A 20775-nucleotide genomic window follows, 5' to 3' on the forward strand; every position below is an offset into this window, starting at 1 on the left:
GAATTGAAGTTTGCAAGACAAACAGCTGGTCAAATGAAGCCTTGTATCTTGGAAAAACTCTATTTTTTTTTACTTTTGAAATATGTTTCCTCTTTTGAAAGAATTATTTTCCCAAATAAAAGGCAATATTTGACAAGAATATAGTTGCATTTAAACATTAACCGGTTAGAATATCTTCAACTGAATAAACCTTGACTTTAATATTGTAACAATATGACTTCAACTTGAAAAAATGTGACTTCATCCTCCCAACATTGCTTTTCATCCTTACAGAATATGTTTTTGTTCTGTTAAAAATTACAGCTTTATTTCCTGTAAAGAATAAAACTACTATCTTCAGTACCGTACAACTTTTGTATTTGGCCACTTTTCATTAGGTTTGACTCGCATTACAAATCTCCCCTGTACCCCAAAAAGGTTTTAAAACCCCTGCTTTAGGGACAACATTTGGGGGGGGGGGGGGGTGTATGTTTTGGGGCCATTCCTGCAGGGACATGCTCCATCCAAAAAAAAAAAACATCCCATTTTACAACCTCTAATTTCCACCAGCTGTCAGTGTGGCCCAGTCCAGATGCTAACAATCTCAGCATGGTCAGAGATGGCTGCACTCTTAAGCCTGTGTTTCCCCAACCAATGAATACACAGTGTGCCGCGAGAGATATTCCGCTATGCCGTGGGAAATTGTCCAATATTAATTACGGACCGCATTGTAAATAGGCTCGCCGAACCACTGGTCAGTTAGCGCAAGGCCTTGCTAATCGTGCATGTGTGGTTAATCAGAGAATCTTGAGATTTCATGTTGTGTCGGTCTGATTGCGCTGCATCGGCACAAAATCAGTTTTGCTGTCTGCTTTTGTGACAGTGACGCTCTGACGGCCGTGGTGCGTTTGCAGACTGACGGAAATCCCAGCATGTCGCAATATTTATAGAGCTAGTCTAAAACAGTAAACAGTAAAGTTGTGTTGATTCTTTTTAATTCATTTAATTCTTGTTGATTTTTTTTTTAATCACAATCACTTTCAATAGTTTATTCCTTACACTGTCTAAAACCTTTTTAAAAACTCACTTTTATTAAAAAAAGTAATACAATTTAAAAAAAAAAAATATTTCTTTTTATTCAATTATTCCACTCTTTCTATATATATATATATAGGAATAGGACTTTATTTATATAGCACGTTCACAACGTCTTTCGTTTAATATGACTACTTTTAATATAGAAGCTGATGTAACGCCTAACAGATTTTTGTTGATGGCGGGCCTCGAGATTTTTTCCGTGCTGTAGATGTAAAAAGGTTGGGAAACACTGACTTAAGCAATGTTTTTGTTATTTTCAACTCAGCAGGAAGTAAGTCGTCACAACTCTAAAGTCATCAGAGATTCTTTTTTAATTGACAACTTCAACCACAGAAGCAGAAAGTACAGGAAATATTCAGCCATCCGGAATCAACACAGGAAGCACAAAGGAGGAATTCATTTGTTGATCCTAAAAAAAATGAATTTGGTAGTTTTAGATGAAACACAATATTGGGTATGGGCGAAGTAAAATCATCAAAAATATTGACGTAAACATGATTGGAAAAATATAAGTTAAGACGATTGGTCCTGTTCAATTGAATTTAAAATAAATCAAACAACCATTTACTTGGATGGTAGCGAAAATATCTAATAAAATCAAAAACTATTTTAAAAACACAAATTTGAACAATATTTCTTCATAAAGTCCGCAGAGGGACATACTAAATAAAAATACTAATACAAACGCAGCAAATAAAACAATATGCCGTATTAGAAGTTGTCATTTTTTATGGCTTGTCATAGAAATTTCAAGCTAAACCAAAAACACCAAATTACACCAACTGAACGTACCAAAACACCAGAATTCCAATGTACGATAACAATCATTTCATAGAGGGGAGGCCTTAATGGACATGCAGAGTTGTTTGACTCCTTCCCTTGGGGCTTTCAAAGTGCATCAGTGGACTCGGAGGGGAGGGGGGAAGGGGAGTAGAGGGCTCATTAGACGACGGTGGCCTTAAAGAGGTCCGCTTTGCAGTCCGGTTCATCCGGGCGAACGGTGCCGTGAGGCATCTGCTGGGTGTTCCTCATCCGACTCTGGCACTGGCGCAACTCGGCCACGTAGCCCTGAAAGCTCAAGCTGAGCTCCGACTCGTCCCCGCGGGGCGTCTCGGTCGGCGCTCCCTCTTCCAGGTGCACCCCCTCCACGTCCATCACTTCCTGCGCTTCGTTCCCACCAGGTGCTTTGGAGGCGCAGTTGGTGCCTGAAAACGGAAAAGAGGGGATGCTTAAAATAGATTTTATCCGCGACAAGAGCCAAAAATTTACTGGAAAAAAATTCAAAACTTTCAGAAAAAATTCAGACAATTGCCAGGCTCGCATTTTGTGTCACTTTTTCAATATTTCCATCTTACACCATCCTTGCTTGTTATTGGATCTCACTATTTTTACTTTTTTTCAGCATTAGCCCAAAAGTACCAGAAAAAAAAACTTGTTTCACATTACTATTCTGTACTGTACAGTTCGGAAATTGACCAAAAGTATCGGCGAGGAAAAAAATAGGTGTGTCTCTAAAGTTGAACAAAAAAGTTTTCAAATTTCTGTCACGCACATTTATGTAGTGCTCGCCTCAATGTTTCCATATTATTTAAATGACATTTGGCGCTCTTATATAGTAATTCAGAAGTGCGTCAATAAAAGAAGTCGCTTCCGTCATCAGTTAACAATTGTTATTAAATCTTTGACACTTGTTTGCAATTCCGAATTTGACCAAAATTATCGTAGCGATCGGAGTTACTTTTATAAGCATTTTGACTCTCATTCCAAAAGTAGAACTAGCCTTGTGGTTTTAATCTTCAGTTAGCAATTTATTGTTTTTAAATGTTACTATTTTTACTCTCATCCTGATTTCAGTGTTTGACATGACTTTTGTATTATTCGTCAGTGTTACGCAATTGTGGCCAGCTGCTGTAAATGAAATAGTTTCCTAGGGGAATCACTTAACAAACAGTCAGTGAGTGATTAAGCGGCGCTTCAGTGCTGATGTAAACACCGCCTCCGAGTTCCAACAGCTGACCTCCTTCAAGGAGCAAAAAAAAAGGGATGACACAATGCGGAGGGATTGGGTAACAACCGCACCCGGAAGTGATGTGTTGAAGCTGGTATGTAACACTGCAATTCTGTCACTTCACACCTCAAAAAGTAATCAAAGTTTCCCAATTTTCTCCATGTCATAATTGGTTTTGTACATTTTTTGTATTCTACGAATTGTTTTTGTTCTGTCAGTTTTTGTTTTCCATTCCTGGGCACATTTGAGAGAATTTTTTTTCTTTTTCAAATAGCAGTAGTTAAAAGAATCTGATCAAATGTACCACTTCATTCTTAGTAATATATCTAGTTTTTAATTTATTGTATTTATTCATTATCTTTTCTATACCTTCCCGTGCTAGGCTAATAGTGGAACTGAGGTCAAGGTGAAAATGTTGGGCTGTGCGATGTCTCCCTCTCGTGGGCAAACAAAAAAAATTAATAGGCCTGTCCTATCACAGTATAATAAAATCCCATATGTATTTACAATTGTGTGCATGTGTGTCTGTTTACTAACCATAAAACGTTTGTGGATTTGGACTAAAACGTAGGTCCATTGTTTTCTAGACATGCATTATTATTATAATTTTTCTTACTGTTATTCTTTGTTTCAAAAGTTCAAAAATGGAAGAAGACTGTCTAAAAAATCAGATGTGACACTGGAAGCGGCAGGATGAGGTTGCCATGGCGCCCAGCGGGAGCGGGAAAAATCAAGTGGAGACACTCGGCAACCGACAGCACGGCAGCCATTTTGTGCACACGGCAGTGAGGTCAGCCGCCGTTCCGTCAGACTTCTACACTCTTGGCTTTATTGTGTTGTTCTTGTTGTAAGTTTGAGCTTCTTTGAACACACAAGAATGTTCAAATGTTGCTTTTTGGTTTTTACACTTCATTTCCCTTGTTTTCTATGGAAAAGAATGTTCAATTGAAAATAAGCATGTGGAAACCCACAGACAGGAAAGGGAAGATGTGCGGGCATAGGCAGAAAGTCAAATCCAGTACCACGACATCCCTATCACCCGCTAAGATATCCCGCCACCAAAGAATAAGATGGCACCCAATCAAGCCTTTGCATACAAGCCACAATGCGACACCCTAAAAGTAACCGCCACCTACACCACCGAGCTGGAAAGAGGCGAGCGATAGAAGCCGAGCGAACGCGCATCGTTATTCACACCCCCGTGCCGTCAAGAAGCGCATGCAGCAACACCAAAAGGAGCCGACGAGGATGACGCCAGCAGGCAAAGAACAGCGAAAGGCATGCGGAGGCGGATCAAAGACAAACGAACATCACATCCGATTGGAGCTTTTATTCCAAGGCCTAAATGACAGGTACACAGTTGATTGGCAGATCCAAAGAGAGATACAAAATCACAACCATCAGCGCCGACACGATTGTCTCATCGTTCCTGACTTTGTCTCCTGACAACATAGAAAATAAGTTTGGAGTGTCCGCTGGCGTTGTTTTGGAACGTTATCCCGCAGCAGTGTGATGATTTTCATAATGGCTTCTTTTAACAAGAGACCGCTCCTCACACTGCTATGGGCTGGCCTTCCTCTCGAGTCAGCATCCAGTCATGAGCAAAGGTAGGAGGACGTTAAAGTTCTTAATCTTCCTGTACTTTCAAGGAAATCGCATACAGTAATACTGTGACAAAAATCCAGCAAGTCAAATGGAGTCCTCTCTCATTCACAAGCGGTACCTTGAGATACTCAGTCATAAGTGAAGTCATACAAGGGCTTTGACTTAGGTCTTCCCAATGAAACACACTTCTGTTGTTTGTTTGATTTTGATTGGACTCAACTATGACCAAGCTTAGTGTCATTTTCTTGCTGTCTCTATCTTCATTTTGCCATTCTCTTCTTCTCCATTCGACCAAAATGTCTCTAGAATGTCCTTTGTGACGGCCTCAGCATTTCGCTACACGTTTGCACGCCCTACACAAAAAATAACGTTCCAAAACAAATGGCACCTAATTGTGAAAATGCTATTTGAAATGTTAGTTGAGGTCGAGGTCCAGTCGAGTTTTTCTGGCTAGTGTCAAGTCGTGATTCGAGTCCTCTACAAATGACGGCACATTTTGGCCATTTGTACGTTGAGCACAATGTTTTTGCAGGAGCCTTTGACTAGTTTGTCCGATTTAGCAATTCTTCCACATCCTACTGAGGCTACAAACTGCTTTGGGATGACATTCCACAACTGACACAAAATCCCCAACTTATTTTCAAAATTGTACTGCCAAATATCCAAATTTCAGACCCAATATTTATAAGACAGTGTCGGTCTTAATCATTAGACAATCAAAGAGAGAGATAATCCAAATTCATTAAAGTGCAGGAAGGGGGTGAAGTGATGGAATGGAAACGGGAGCTCTGGTTTACTACGCGGTACCTGGAGTGGAATTTGCGTCCGCGTCTTGTGGGTGAGGGCAGGGTGGAGGCGGCGGGGTGAAGTTAGCTTCGGGCAGGCTCCCCTCCAGAGACGGCATGGGGGACGGGGACGCTGGCAGCAGCGTGCTGTTGGGGCTGTTGATGTCACCCTCCCCCACCAGGGTCAAGTCGGCGTGAGTGTCCTCCTCCACGGTGCGGAGGCTCGACCGGGCGTCCGGGGGCCGCGGGATGGGGGATAAGTGGGTGCCGAAGGGTGAGTGGCGAGACGGGGGCATCAGGCACCGCCTGGCCCCGGAGTGTCCGAGCGAGGAGTCCAGACTCTCGGAGCGGAGGCCCGAGGCCAGCGGCCCTCGAGGGTGCCCGCCGTTCTCACGGCTTTGCTTCAGAGACTCCGGTGTGGAGCACGCCGGGTCCGAGGAGGGGCAATCGGGAAGGGGCACCAGACGCAAAAAATCGGGAAGCACTAAGTCCTCTTTGGTCAGTAGTCCGCGCTGGTCATTGGCCCGGGTGCTCTGCGCCCGGCTCAGCAGCTCGAAGAATTCTGCCAGGGAAAGGACAATATGTTGCGCGTTAGTTTGACAAACTAGCGAGCGGCTCCAAGATGGAGACATATGGCAAGCAGATAGGGCAGGAAGCGACCCCACAGACCAAAGTCAGGCTAAGAAAAGACTCAGGATGTCTGACATTTTGGTTTCAAGCAACCACTTCAGTGCTTCAAAAGCAAACTTGTCTTTGCTACCAAATGTGGAGCTGAAAGTGATATTCAATATTAAAAGGGAGGATCTTCATTTGGTCAAATGAGCTTTTGGCTTCACTATGCAAATGAGGTGGCTACTTCAGCGACGTAATCCCACTGTGAACAAATTCCTACAAAGTTTGTGATTCCTGCTCCGAGGGCAAAGCACAGCTGAGCGGCGAGAGATGAAACAAGGGAGGTTTACCTTCGGCTTCGTCTATATTTATCTTTTTCTGTTTTCTTTTTTCGCCTGGTAGCGCCGAGTCCAGTCCACTTGCCCGCCCACAAAACTCCTTTGGCGCTGTTGACCTCTCATCTCCCTGCAGACGCAACAATGATAACGCTGTTAGGCCAGATCGGACCTCTCCATCCTTTGTCGGCGTCCGCCTCGTCGCAAAGATGCGAGCCGGTTAGTCAGTTAGGGTGAAGAGGAAACACCCGTTTGTCGCATTGGCCCAAGTGTTAATTTGGGTGAATGGAGCCGGCCCCCGGGCGTCGCGGAAGGCGGCGGCGTGGACTTACTGTTGCCGATAGACTCCTGGTCGGTGGTTGGCTTTTGAGGGAGGAGCTCTTGGGTACATCTGTGGACCACACACCATACGTGAGACCATTCCATTTCCGTCCATACTTATGCAACATAACTTACAACTATTGTCATTTTGAGCATTAAAACATAAATTAGCATTGCCACTTTTTTGACAAAAGGTTAGCGCGGTACCTTTGGCCGAGGCCGGGTCAACCCGGTCCAGCACGACACGCAGACCGTCCAGACTGGATATGGGGGCTCCCAGGTCCAAAGGTTCCATTTGGCCGTTCTACAACAAAGCAGACGATGTGTTTGAACCACCGGCGGAACACAGGATAAAAGTGGAAAGCCACGAGACTCAAATAAACCCCGCGGGTGACGAGGAGTAATTGTAGCCCTGGTACTCCACCCTGCGGCACTCCGAGCCCACACGACTTACTATTTTGGCCACCAGTTCAGTGAGCAGGAGGCCATACTTGGCCACCACGGGGCGTAAGACTTCAGCGACCGGCTTGGTGGGTTTGGCTTTCAGCCCTACTGAGCGGTTAATGGGCACCAGGTCCAGTCTGAAAGGAGAATGGAGAACGGCATCGTCACAAGAGTCGCCACACAACGCGTTGTCATGGTAACGCTTCGCACCGGAACAAGGTCCTCTTTTCCAATCGCAGATCTCGCGAGCTGAGGGTCATGCAGTCTTGGTCCAACACTAAAGGCTTTAATTGGAAATAAATAATACATTTAGCACCTTTCCATGTTTTTACATCAGGCCCCCCCCCTAAATTATAGTTCCCAGTGTTCATCCTGGACTTGATCACCTTTTCGCCTCCCACCAGGAAGAGATCCACCGCCGCCACGTTAACACTGATGCCGTGACACAGAACTTGGAGGACCTCCCGAATGGAGGCGCCGGGCCGAAGAGTGATGGAGGAGATGGAGCTGTCGGGCAGCATCACGCTGCATTGCTTTGGGGAGCGATCCCACGCGCCCACCGAGTGTCGATTGTCTGACTACAAGTGAGTAGAAAACCATTTGAATGTTTTCCGTGGAATCAAACACATATCTGGAAGTCCGTGTATAGTCATGCTGCATTCTTCCATCATATCCAACTTAAAATGCGTACCAAGAAAAAAAATATGAGTGGGCAGGCAAATAAGAAGAACGAAAGTGGGCTCTTTGTGTTGTCATGGTGATCTTCCCAGTGGATCCTTACCTCTATCTTGCCAGCAGAGCAAGAAGTGGCCATCTCCAGGCTGGTACTGGAAGACAAGGAGCCTTGGGACTCCCTTCGGCCGTTACTACCCCAATAGTCTGCACGGAGAATCAGGGGAAGCCCCCTTTAGAGGGGAAAAAAAAGTTCTTTGTAGAAGTTGTGCGTGACACTCACCGAGATTAATATCGCTAATGTCCTTCTTTTTAGGACCCTTGCCAAAGCTCCGATTGCGAGACCACGAAAAGAAAATCCCACGTTTTTTGTCGGCGCTTTCATCTCGGCTGTCCTCATTGAGTGACCTCCCCGACCGCTGCTTCCTGGCGTCCTGCAAGGTAAGACGGCAAAGGATCTAACTCGACTGATATGAAAGGGGGAGCAAAAAAATAAAAAAAGTACCTTCTTGGGAGTGGAAAGGGTCGAGCGGTCCGAGCTAGCGCTGTGTTTGGACGGTGCGGGACTGCAGGGGATCTGGTAGGGATCCGGCAAGGGGAGGCCATCCACCTCGGCATGCATGCACTCCTTGTAAAGGGAAGACTTGAGGAAACGGGAGTAGCTGTCAAACTTCATCAGATTGAAGATCTGCAAATGGGAAAGGCGCAGGGCAAATTAGCGAGGGAAGGCCTCATGAAGAGAAAATCAATTCCACGCTATTAGAACAAGGCGAAAAAAATTCATGTCTGCATTTTGAACGCAAAATCACAACAGTATTTTGTTGACGTGGGCGGCCGAAGAGCCGTACCTGCAGCTGCTGCGTCTTGAACATGTCGGGCCTCGGGGACGTGAGGACGTCGTCGGCCAGTTGAGCTTGGCTGTCAATGTTGACCGGCATGGTGGCCTTGCTGGACAGAAAGCTGTTGTAGATCTCGCCGGCTCTCTGGGACAGCTACGGCAAACGCACTTCTGGTCATCTCTGACAACGCGGTGGGGTGATGACACGCGGCGGGCATACCTGCTTTTTGTCAGTCGCAGGAACATGGTTGAAGTATTCACAGGCTTGCCAGAACAAGATATTCTCCTCACTAAATTCTTTCTTGAGAAATTCCTGTGAAGACAAATGACGACTTCTTGAGTTCTGCCTGTTGAAGTTTAACATTCCTGCTTTATTGATTATGCTGGCGAAAGGAGGAGTCAAATCAGTTCCACTGTACAGTTGAGCTCGATGAGGGTTCGGCAGAATTGAGTTCATTTGCAACCCAAAGTCAGTGCAGATGATTTCGGAAAAAAACAAGGACTTTGTGGGCACGTACCGAAAAGTAGCGAACGCCCACCGGGTCCTGGAGGAGGCGCTCGAAGCAGCCGGCCCAGCTGGCCACGCGTTGTTCCGGAAGCCCTCGGTGGCTTCCCGGAAGGCTTCCGTTACTGTTCAGGCTGCTGTGGCTGCAGCATCCCTGCAACTGAACGCCGCCGGAATCTGTTCAAAACACACGTACTACATTATTAGATTTGACAGTTAGCAGTGACGAGCTTCTTTTGAAACTTGAAATATTGATTTCAAGGCGGACGAAATCAGGCTTTGAAGGACTTACCGCCGTCGGAGGAAGCCGCCGACTGAAAGAGAGCAAAGAGAGACATGAGTGAGAGGCTGCTGTCATGACCTCCTGCAGGCTGCTGGAGATTGGTGTTAATTTGTACGAGGGGGTGGCGACTCAGCCTTTTTCACACTTGTTCACACCTCCACAGGGAGGAGGGCGGAGGCGTAGGAGACCCCCTCCCCGTTGTTTGATTTGCTCCTCAGTGTCCTAAATGTAAGTATTCTTGCAAGAGGGGCAATCAACGGCTCTAATGGTCCTCCATTCACTTGCTAATTGCGCCATTGAGTGCTTTTATGTGCACATGGACATGTCCTCAACGAAAAGGGCAAGTGGCCACAGACCCCCGTGTAGCCAAAGAAAATAGAGGAATTTATTTCAAATGGTGGGCCACCTATCTATGGCGGTGACAGATAGTTGCAGCCAGCACTTGGCAGAAGGTGCATAACGAATCGACATTTGATTCTTGGTGTGCGTGAGATTTTCTACGTTTGTCGTTGTGCTCCTTGTTAGAGAATAGGCATTTGTGAAGAAAAAAAAATTACTGAAACGCTGGAAAGTTGTCATGTGCGGTCTAGACTGTAAAAATAAGTTCCTCTCGTAAAAGTTGCTGTATATTTTGGGTTCAGATTGTCAGACATGTCATTTGTTTAAAAGTGATATTTTCCACATATTACAAACGCATTTTGAAACCAGGAAATTGACAGAAAAAAAGTTGCCAAGCTGACATGTAGCCACCTAGTTATTTTGAAGTTAAATCATGAAAAATATTTTCTAGTTTGGGTGTTGGAAATGAAAGCAACAAATTCTATGTTTTGTTTGGCCTTAATTTGAATCCAAGCTTGGCTTTTAATGGCACGTGGTTGGGAATGTCCGCCTTAAGTCACGCTAATGTGTAGCCGTTTCTGGAACAAGGGTGGCGGCAAGACTAAAAAACACAATTTTGCGACTCTATACGTTGTTTTCAAGGTTGTCGACGAGCCACAGCACAAACTCGGACATGTCGTGCTTATCGTGCTGTCAGATCCCCGATGGTGACGTTTTGTTCCGTTTTGAGTTCGGAACCACATGTGAAACGCAAGCCGCTCAACCGCTAATTGTGTCTCGTAGCCTCTTTACAACCGTCCAGCTGCCGTGTTCAACCCGCTGTAGTCAACACCCAGGAACCCACCCCCCACCCCGGCCCACCTTCCGCCGTAGCCAACATGTGTGTGAAGCGCCTGAGGAGAACACAGACTGACCATCTGCGTGTCCCTTTGGAGCTAAAAACATTCCGAAACCTCAAACCCTAACTACACAGTAACTGTTTGAAGGAAGAAAGACATCACACTTGTGACGTTAGGTTTGCCTTTGAGTTCACCCATGACAAATGTGTCCGGTGATAAACAGGAGGATCTTGATCGAATAATTTTTTTAAATTTAATGTTGTCACAAATCCAATGATAAGATACTTTAAAATTGTCTTCTGTTTAGTCTAAATATCACAACATACGGAGGCTACGAGGTCTACGTATTCATGAGGGACCACACACACAACCCGCCCTTGTCCTGTCCCCTAAGTGATGACCCAGGCACACGATCACCCCTTGCCCACACACTCACTCCCTTCCTCTATTGACGCCTTGGATGACAAGTTGGTCCACAGTGGGTGGCTACAGAAAGGGAACTGGTTCCCCCCCCCCCAACACACACACAATAAGTCCACAGAATAAAACTAAGTTAGCTTCTATCGATCGGATACTGTGTTGACTGCGGGTATTAAAAGCACTTCCAACATTTCTGTGGTTGCTGAGTCTGGCGTATACCAGACACCACATGTCAAAACCTCGACAAAAAAATAAAAAATAATCCCGATACAAATAAGGGAACTTCGATGATATTGCCACCGGTTAGCACCCCTGAAGAATCGCTTGATGTTTCCTTCGGGCTTGTTAAGGCATGCTTTTGGTATTAAAAACCAGATGAACATGTATCCAGAGTCAACAAAAAAAACGTGACACAAATAACCACAAGCCCCCACCGCTTGAAGCAGCAAGAGATGAGCCACAAAGAGATGGGAAAAACAGCTGACTCAAACAAAAAAAGGAGTTGGCAACTGCAGGGAAAAAAAAAAACTGCGTTCTTACGGTGTTGAAGTTCCATGTCCTCTTGAAGGAAAGTCTCTTTTTGAGACTCATTGTTCCCTTGACTGCTCGGCGAGCGGTACGCAAAGCAAAGTAGACGTGCGCATACCTGAGCATTCCCCACCCAAAGCTAGGCCAACCGTGTCTGTACAAGTCGGAGAAAGAGAGGGAGGGGGAAAACCCTGAAATTTGACATGGCACTGGACTAAGACGAAGAAGAAGAAGGGGGCGGAGGGGGAGGTTTCCTCATTCGGCAGCTGTTGCCATAGAAACCCTGCCGACGATACATACAGTCTCTCCAACATTGACGAGAAGGAATCATAAGCCCCCCTTCTTTCCCTTGACAAAAACCACAATGCCCCCCTTCCTTTTAGTACTCTGGTCTGGCTTGAAAAAGAAGAAAAACATATTGGGGATAAATTGAAACCATATGTATTCCGTTGAATCGGCTGTATCTCACAAAGCGAGTGTTGCTTGCAAATATTTTGCAAACGGTTGTAAAGTGTTTTTCCTGTCACAAAGAACCGTTGGCAAAATTTCGGTGCGACAAGAAAAAAACGGTTTCGCAAGCGTTAAAACTGTTGGTGAATCTCTGGCGAATGCCCGCGACCGTTTGCGACATTCAACAAAATATAATTAAATAGATAGTCGAAACGTACGCAAACACTAACCCAGTTAGTGACGATTCCAGTGATAGAAAACAACCCACTTGCATCAAGGCCGTCGAGTTTTTGAAGTTTCAAGTAAAACAGGTGTCTGACAGTACCGACGAATGCCCACCTCAGCCGGAAACCTTGCTATACCTTTTAACCATAGCTAGCCAAGTAGCATCGCTTTACAACCGTAAGAATAAAAACTTACAACATGACAAGCAGCCTGCCAGAAACCGTTATCACGTAAAAACCTTCAAACTTGGTGAATGCTGAAAACTAGTGGTTCATCTTGTTATTCCTTAGTTTGTTGTGTCGCCTACACTATATATAATATGAGACATTCACACATTTATTTGGGTAGACAATTTCAATGGCCCTTCGAAGGAAACTATGACTATGATGCGACCTGCGACAAAATTTAAGTTTGACACCCCTGGCTTAGATGTAGCCACCGAATTGAGAATTATGGGAATCAAGCTATTACAAGGAAATAAATCAGATTTTATTTTTGTGCAAATTTATGCAAATAAAATCATTAGTTTATGAAGGTTAAGAAATATCCCCCCAAAAATCTTTTTATGAGAACAAAGTGGAGGCATTCTAGTTGTTTGTATGGCACAGTAATGCTTTTCATGTGATGCTTTGCTTGTCACAAGACGCTTAATTACATATTGCGATCATCGCAGTTATCTGCTGCGGATGACAAACGAAAATAACATCAAGGCGACTTCCTTTTCGAGGAGGAGGAGAGGGAGCGGTGCGTCAGATAAGAGGGAGGAGAGATTTCCTTCCAACACAAGGTCACAAGAGTTTCTAATGGTAAATCCCCATTTTACACTGAAGAAATTGGCATTTTCTATGACGATAGGCTCAGTGGTTAAAGGGGAAAAAAATGCTAGGAGAAAAATCTGAATATTACACGGCGAGAATTGCAATTAGCATGAGATCAAATGTAGCTGTTATGGGAATTATGTTTGAGAAAAACATTTAGTAGCAGGAAAATAAATTTCTCGTAAAAGTGGAAAAAAATCAGTTTTACAATAAAATGTGGATTTACTCTGAAAAAAAACAAAGTTTTGCGAAAACTAAAGGCGAAAATTTTTTATTTAAATTAAATTAATTAAATGTAATTTTATTTAATGCTATTTTTGAGTAATCCAAACTGACGAGAAAAGACAGCACGTTTTAAGTGGCAGTTTAACCAGGAATAAAATAGGTTGAAAGAATTATATCCCAAAAAGTTCTGAATAATATAAGGAGAATTTTCTTGGGGTAAATAAAGATGTACTTTCACAATCATTTCATGAGGATAAAATGATATAATTAGGGGAAAGAGATACAGGAAAAAGTCCTGCATATAAGCTTTGTGTTGTTGGAATGTCCTTCTGTAGATGAACGACAGGGCTAGTAATGCAAGATGTAAAATAAACAGCCAACTTCATAAAAGCAAGGAATACCCCCCCCCCTCCTCCCAGCATGTATTATCAAAAAGAATGGCCTGCGCTCGCTTGAGCCTGGAGGGCAACCACATAAGACGCGACCACACCCTCGCACTGCTATTGCGCTCCCATAAAAAAACACCCCAAATGGACTTTCCGAGCTTGAAACCCGACACGTGTAATTAGCCTGCTGACTCTTGCCCCCGTTTTCCCATCTCACAACAAAGCTCAGTGTGGGTACGCTCGGCGTGATGCAAGGGCGAGGGTGATCGTTGACTTCCTGAGTTTACGTTCTGCCGTCTAATCGCTTTGGTCATGCGGGCAAGCTGAGCTGCTTGAAAAAGAAAAGGCACTCATAAAAACAACTTTATTCCTTCTAATTTTAGGCTCTGTTCTAATAGAAGCCACGTCCCATTTCATTGCCGGGTTTGTTGAATACAAAAACCCTGATTCTTCTTTGCCAGTTCAACTTGAATTAAAAAAACACCACCACACTCCTAACTGACAGTTAATCGTATTTTTTTTTTTAAATTGTCGTATACCAGCAATGCCTTGATTAATTCTTTGGCAGGTTGCCTAGACTCCATTCTAATGGAAACCATATTCCTATTAATCCACCCCAAACAGATGCCCTACTTAATTAATCCACTTGAGAGAAAAAAAAAACCAGAAAACAATTGACACCCCAATCTTCAGACGCCTCCACAAAAATAAACGGAGGTGACACCTGTAAAGTCGACAGACGACTACACCGGAATTGCTTGCGCGTTTCAAAATCCGTTCAGATGATGTCACGGCAACGCGAGATTTCCAGCGGCGGTCGGAGAATGAACTAGATAACCGCATCCACATCTGCCTCTCGCGTATTCAGACCTAGCGCATGTGGGCAACAGACCGACAAAATGAAAGCGGTGAGAAAAACGACGTTCGCCGGCGGACACCTTTTGCAGCGTGTCGCCAAACCGGCACAACTGAATGCCAAATTTTTCTTCCATCCAAACACCCACACAACGCCCAAGGACAGAAGAGGCGTTTTGCACTTTTACGAAGAACGTATTCCGTCAAAAAGCGGACCCAACTCATAATGCGGCGGTGCCCCAATTCTTGGCCAGATCCACCACACTACTTGCAGTGTCCCCTCTCATAGTTTGCTCCATATTTATAGGAGCCATAACCTGATTAGGTGCCAGTTCTTAAAAAAAAAAAAAGCTTTATCCTCAAAACATCATCTGATGGTAGATACTTCAATAGTCGTCGTGACCCAATGAATTCATCGCCAGGTCTCCTGGAATGCATTAACGCTGCATCCCAAAACAGACGACCAGCACCAGAGATGTCTCACTCACTTGATGTCTCACTTCAAAATTGATCGCTGACAATATTTCTTACAATTGTCTTAAAGAACAAATGCCTCACTCCAGACCCAACAACAAGCAGTACTTCCTCAAATAGTGATCTCCGTTCTTGTAGAAGCCATCCCACAATTATTTGCCAGATCCACTTGAATCGAAAAAGTGCCAAAACAGATGACAGGCGCTGTTTCCTTTCATAGATCCCAAACACCAAATAATCTGCTGCACCCCGAAAGAAACTACCTGCAATCGGTGGCTTTGTTCTATTAAAGACTATATTCCAATTAATCGCCGCTTGAACAATTAAACGCCGCAACCCAAATAAGACACCCACTCAAAAAAAGCAAATATTCTCTCTTTGAGGGAAGACGACAACAATATTTTGATCGTAGGGGTGAGGCGTCGGGGATAGAAACCCATATGGCCGTTCAAATAAAAACCATCAACTCAATCACTTTGCATTTTTTGCAAGAATAGATGGCCCGACGCACCATGCAACGAAAAACATTCCGCAGCAGCCCACACAGCCAGAGAGGACTTACGGAGTTGAGGGTAATGGTGGGTTCCATGTGTGTGGCACGCAAACGGGTCCATTCGCGGGAGCTTGATGCGCCGAGTGCGGGAGAGCCCCAAATCCCAGCAGCGACTGGGAGTCTCGTACCGTGACTCTCGCTCTCCCTCCCTCCCTCCCTCTCTCTCTCTCTTTGGTCGCAGCAGATTCCTCCTCTCTGTTTACCTCCCACCTTCCGCCTCCGTGTCTTCTTCATGCCTTCCCTTTTGACGCCCACAGGCGCCACGGGAAAGAAAGTCAGTCGTGTCTAATGAGCAACAAGGGTGTAAAAGCAACGGCGACAGAAATGCCCGAAAGAATTGATTGCTTCTTTTTGTTTGGTGATTAAATTATGCTAAATAGCGCTGCATTCTAAGAGAATTGAAAGACAAGCGGCTTTTATAAAGTGTGATTATAGTTTATAGTTATATGTGAGTGGGTGCGAGTTGTGGCGTACAGCAGCTCCTCGTGATTGTTCTCATTTCGTATTTGGGTTTGGAGTGCATCGTGATTGTGGCTCTTTGTAGTTTCTATTTGTCAACCGGAATCTAACCGTTTACTGCCACCGACGAATATATCCGTCAAGTACAGTTTTTAACGGTTAGGCGTGAAAGAGAGTCTTTTCCAGCTTGTGAATTTCAAGCTTCTGTATGATTGTAAGATGTCAGCATTGCATCAGGTTGATTTGAGAAGATTAGGCATGAGAGAAATGTTCAAATTGAGTTTAGGCACCGCCCACACAAACATAGGTACATGTGATGTATACAGGTGTATATAGCATACAGAGTATGTGTCATAGGTGGTAGTGGATGATTTGTCAAAAGATGACACAGTTGATGGAAAGAACGGCAAACGCCATGTAAAAAAAGCCTCTGACATTCAAAACGATCAATGCGAGTGTGTCAGCGTCATTCAGGGTGCGTTTCTCAGTAGTATGGCTGTGAATAAATTCTCAGTCTTGTTTTTGTTGTGGTGGTGTGTTACCATACACAGTAAATGTAAGACTTACCTCAAGGTCATCCAGAGATCGGGCCAAGCTAAGACGCTTTGAAGAGCGGCGTTTGGAGGCACGGAGTGCACCCAAGCCCCAAAATCTGGAGCCCTGTCAAAAGAAAAGTGTAGTTCAGTCATATTTTTCTTCAATTACAATAAAGTGTTATAATAAAATTCAATGAATAAATATTAAAGAAAATTTTATGATTATTATTATAAATATATATATATAATATAATATATATATTAAAATTTATAAAATTTTCTTTAATATTTATTCATATATATATATATATATATATACACATTTGAAATGTATGTTTTTGACCCAAAAAAAATGTGACAGTGAGACCCTGTCATTACTTGAGTTGTGTTTTGCTAAATAGATCCACAGCGACATTCTGTGGCCATGATGAGTATAGCAACCCTTTGGAACTGTTTTCTAGTATGACAAAAAAAAAAGTTTCCATAAAGTCTTTCTACCACCTAAATGAAATCGTTGTAATTAAATGTTTATTTAAACGAATCATTTAAATTCTGATGTCTGCAGCCAGGTGGTCAGAATCTGTGTTTTTGTTAAAAAAAAAAACCCTAACAAAATCCTCATTGTGTTATGAGTTTTTAAAAAATTGCTCTTATGATTTGTATTGATCGATAACTCACATTTTTGCCACGCTCATTCTTCCGGTGGACAAACGCTTGGGTCCATTCCTCTTTGGGGGGCATCATCGGGAGGACCTCGGCAGACCGATACCGGTCTGAGGGAATCTGGCTCATGGGCGGCGGTAGGCTCCGCGCTTTGGCACCCGAGCCAACGTCAGCTAACCAGTTGTCGTCGTTCCATGTCACTGTAGGCTCTGGATCACCTCTGAGGGATTTGGGCCATTTTGGCTTGGAGAACCAACGCTGGCTACCCCGGAGAGGCTCTTCTGAGAGGCTATTTTTTTTATCCAAAAGGGAAAGAGGAGGCGGAGGCTTGAACTGGAACTTCAAGCGAGGCGGGGGACGTCCGTAAAAGTCAGTGAGAGAATCAGGCCCGGGAAGCGACTCTGAAAGGGAGTGTGTGCTACCATTATTTTTTAGGTGGCCATTATTGTAGCGGTTTCTCGGGATATGGTCTGGGGATGCGGGATTATCCCATGGACAGGTGGGGAGGAGGACCCCGGAGTGGTTTTGGATTACGCAAGGGAAATCCCTGGCGGCTCTTTCCTCAGGGGGTGAGGCATTGTCAATGCCGCTGTCTCCGTTACTACTGGCACTACCTTTTTGGACGTTCGCCTTGTCTTGCTGCTGAGCCTCCGAGTCCAGTTTGGCTCGAAGCCTCTCCACTGCGTCCCCCATATCACTGTACAGGACCGTGACAAAATTAAGAACATCCGGCGGAGCCTGGGGGAATTCCAGGCAACCAGAGGTGTCCGGATCAGGCGTGCAGTCGAAGCCAAAGCGCCCGGCAATACCTATGTGCTCATCGTGGTTTCCCAGCTCCGGGTCAATGAAGAAAACGTGACAGGAGGCTCTCAGCGGAGTGTCTTGTGGGGCGCAGCCGTTGATAATGTGCGCGGTGGTCACCAGGCAAAAGAAACGAGGGTCCTCGGCGCAAACGGCCCCTAGGACCAAGTTCTCGGTGGGAAAGGCCGCCAAAACGGCTCCCATGTCATCGCAAAGTCGGATGCAATCAAACGTAATCTTCATCATGACTAGCGTGTGGGTATCCTGCTCCGTGCCCAGCTGGCGTATTCGCTCTCGGATGGCCTTCAAGCTGTCGTCCTCCAATTGCGACGTATTTAAGATCAGCTCGGTGGAGCTCAGGTAGCCCACCACCAAGGTCATGTTTAAAATGCTCCAGTCTGGATTAACGTCCTCGCCGTCCGTAAAAACAGAATGGCGTTCATACTTTGGCTCTTGCGTTTCGGCACTTTGTTGTTTGGACCAATGTGACATGTCCGGTTCTGATAGTGGCCTTTGCTTGCCGACAAGCACGTGGCGCCAGTTGTCGGAATTGGGTGAATCGTGCGAGATGGCGCGTAGGACGCTGGCCTTTTTGGGGCTTATTAAAAACTTTTCGTCGTGTAGAATGGGGTTCCCGATGACGCGGCCTTCGGTATGCACGACCAAGCGCAGCGGCCCGATGCATCGGCCGATCATCTGCACCACGGTCTCGTGCAAAGCGGTAGATACGTCGGCTCCGTTGATCGCCATGATGCCGTCGCCTTGTTTGAGTCCCACCAGATGGGCGGGACTTCCCTCCAAGATGCCGCTCAATAAACATGGCCACTGTCCTGAGATGGTAAACCCGTAGCCTGTACGACCACGGTGGACTTCCACGCGCCGCAGCTCGCCAGATGCGCTTAAATCCAAGCGCCTCCTGGCACTCTCGGGTTGACCCTGGATCCTCATTTTGCCAACACTATTGTGTTGTTGTCATACTACGGTTACACAAAAAGACAAGGTCGGTTAAAACAGCAGTGAAAAGATTGTAAGGATTTACTGTAAAGCCAAGTGACCCTCAGTGTTCTCAAGCCTCACAATGATACAAACCTTGAACACTACAAGAATACCAACTCTACACCCTAGCTCAAACCCAAACAAAACTCTACCCCTAAATTCCTAATCCTAACCGCAACACCAACTTTAAACTTAGTTTTTCAACAGATCCGATTGAAAGATATTTTGCATTTTTAGGCAAAATCTGTGATCATTTGTAATGTCAGAATTTGCCGATCGATCAATGACGTCCAAAAACCCTGCGAGGCGAGTTTCTTTTTACATTTTTATACACTTAGGACAAGTCAAAAATTACTTAAGACCTTTAAGAAAGGATTTCTCGTGTGATTGATTACTACCATTTGAAATGATTTCCTCAGAGAAAACTTGTTCAATGCACATTCACGCCAGAACTACTGAATAATAACAAAATAACACGTCGAAACGAGTAAACAACTGATCCAAGTAGGTCTGGTTTAAGTGAGTTATCTGTCCAGGATAAACGCACAGAGGGCTTTTATATCCTCCCCCGGAGCAGAGTGCCAGCTGGCTCTCCCCCTCAATAAAAATACTTGAATGACAACCAGACGTTTTGTATTCGGTGACCTTTTTAAATGCCACACATTTGAAACAAGTTGCAAGTAAACCACAAGAAGCCGTGTTTCTTTCTTTCTTTCTTTCTTTCTTTCTTTCTTTCTTTCTTTCTTTCTTTCTTTCTTTCTTTCTTTCTTTCTTTCTTTCTTTCTTTCTTTCTTTCTTTCTTTCTTTCTTTCTTTCTTAATGCATTGCGTTTTACAAACCGTGGCCACAGACATTCGCGACTACGGCAAGTCCGCAACTACTACGACTACTTACGACTCTATTACTATCTTTTTACTAATACTACCGAACTTTTGGTATTTACCTCATACGGTGTCGAAAGTCTCCCCCTGAAAAAAAAAAATAGTCCACAGCTTTTAAACGCCCAGTTTTGACATTTTCACGTCAGGCGATTCCATTTTTAAGGGCCAGTTATTCCAAACAATACATTAGGGTCGCGATTGAAGTGGTCTCCATATGCGGCGGTGTCGTGGACGCGGCACCCCTTCACGCGCACGCGCACAAGGCAGCTTGAACAAAGCGACATTGACGGTAACCATAACAACGGAACGTCTCCGCGTCACCTGGTCCGCCCCTTTGGCTCCGTTTGACCAATCGCAGCCTCGCGCACTATTCAAACCAATGGTGCAATCCTATTGGCTCATGATGTCGGATGACGGAGGCAGTCCATTATGGATATCAACAAACTGTTTAAAATACCTTTTAATTGAAAGTGTATCGTAGAATATTAAAAAAAAGAAAAAAAATTAAAATACACATTTAAAATGTGGTTTAGCGATGATTAACTGTAAAAAAAAGTTATTCTCAGAATTTTAAAAAGAAACGTTTTTTTGTTAATGATATCAATGATTTATTCCTAAAATCTGAATTTAATTGTAACGTGCAAAAAATTTAACGATTGTAAAATGTCTAAAATGATTTAATTTGGTAAAGTTAAAATGCAGTTTTACAAAGTTAAAGGACATGTATTTGGCGCAGTATGGTAGTATTTGTTTTACTTTAAAAATGTATTTGTGCTCATTTGGCACAGTATCTTCAAAATGTTTTATTTTTTAATCTTTTGATAAAATGGAGTTGGAAATTT

At 44.3% G+C, this 20775-nt stretch overlaps 1 protein-coding gene across 1 annotated transcript; it reads right to left on the bottom strand.

Annotated features, from left to right (window-relative positions):
- Positions 1–1365: 1365 nt before the first annotated feature.
- Positions 1366–20173, bottom strand: rgs12a (regulator of G protein signaling 12a). Its single transcript, XM_037261730.1, has 18 exons — positions 19996–20173; positions 17271–19033; positions 16624–16716; positions 9495–9516; positions 9216–9379; positions 8918–9010; positions 8708–8851; positions 8365–8547; positions 8143–8293; positions 7969–8066; positions 7574–7765; positions 7398–7471; positions 7198–7324; positions 6951–7047; positions 6755–6813; positions 6438–6552; positions 5498–6037; positions 1366–2282 (listed from the first exon to the last, which is right to left on the bottom strand). Exons 2-18 carry the CDS (start codon positions 19002–19004, stop codon positions 2020–2022), a joined length of 4149 nt encoding a protein of 1382 aa, XP_037117625.1. The 5' UTR covers positions 19005–19033; positions 19996–20173; the 3' UTR covers positions 1366–2019.
- Between the last annotated feature and the right edge of the window lie 602 nt (positions 20174–20775).

The sequence above is a fragment of the Syngnathus acus genome, chromosome 10 (assembly GCF_901709675.1).
Source record: "Syngnathus acus chromosome 10, fSynAcu1.2, whole genome shotgun sequence".
NCBI classification, from domain to species: Eukaryota; Metazoa; Chordata; class Actinopteri; order Syngnathiformes; family Syngnathidae; genus Syngnathus; species Syngnathus acus.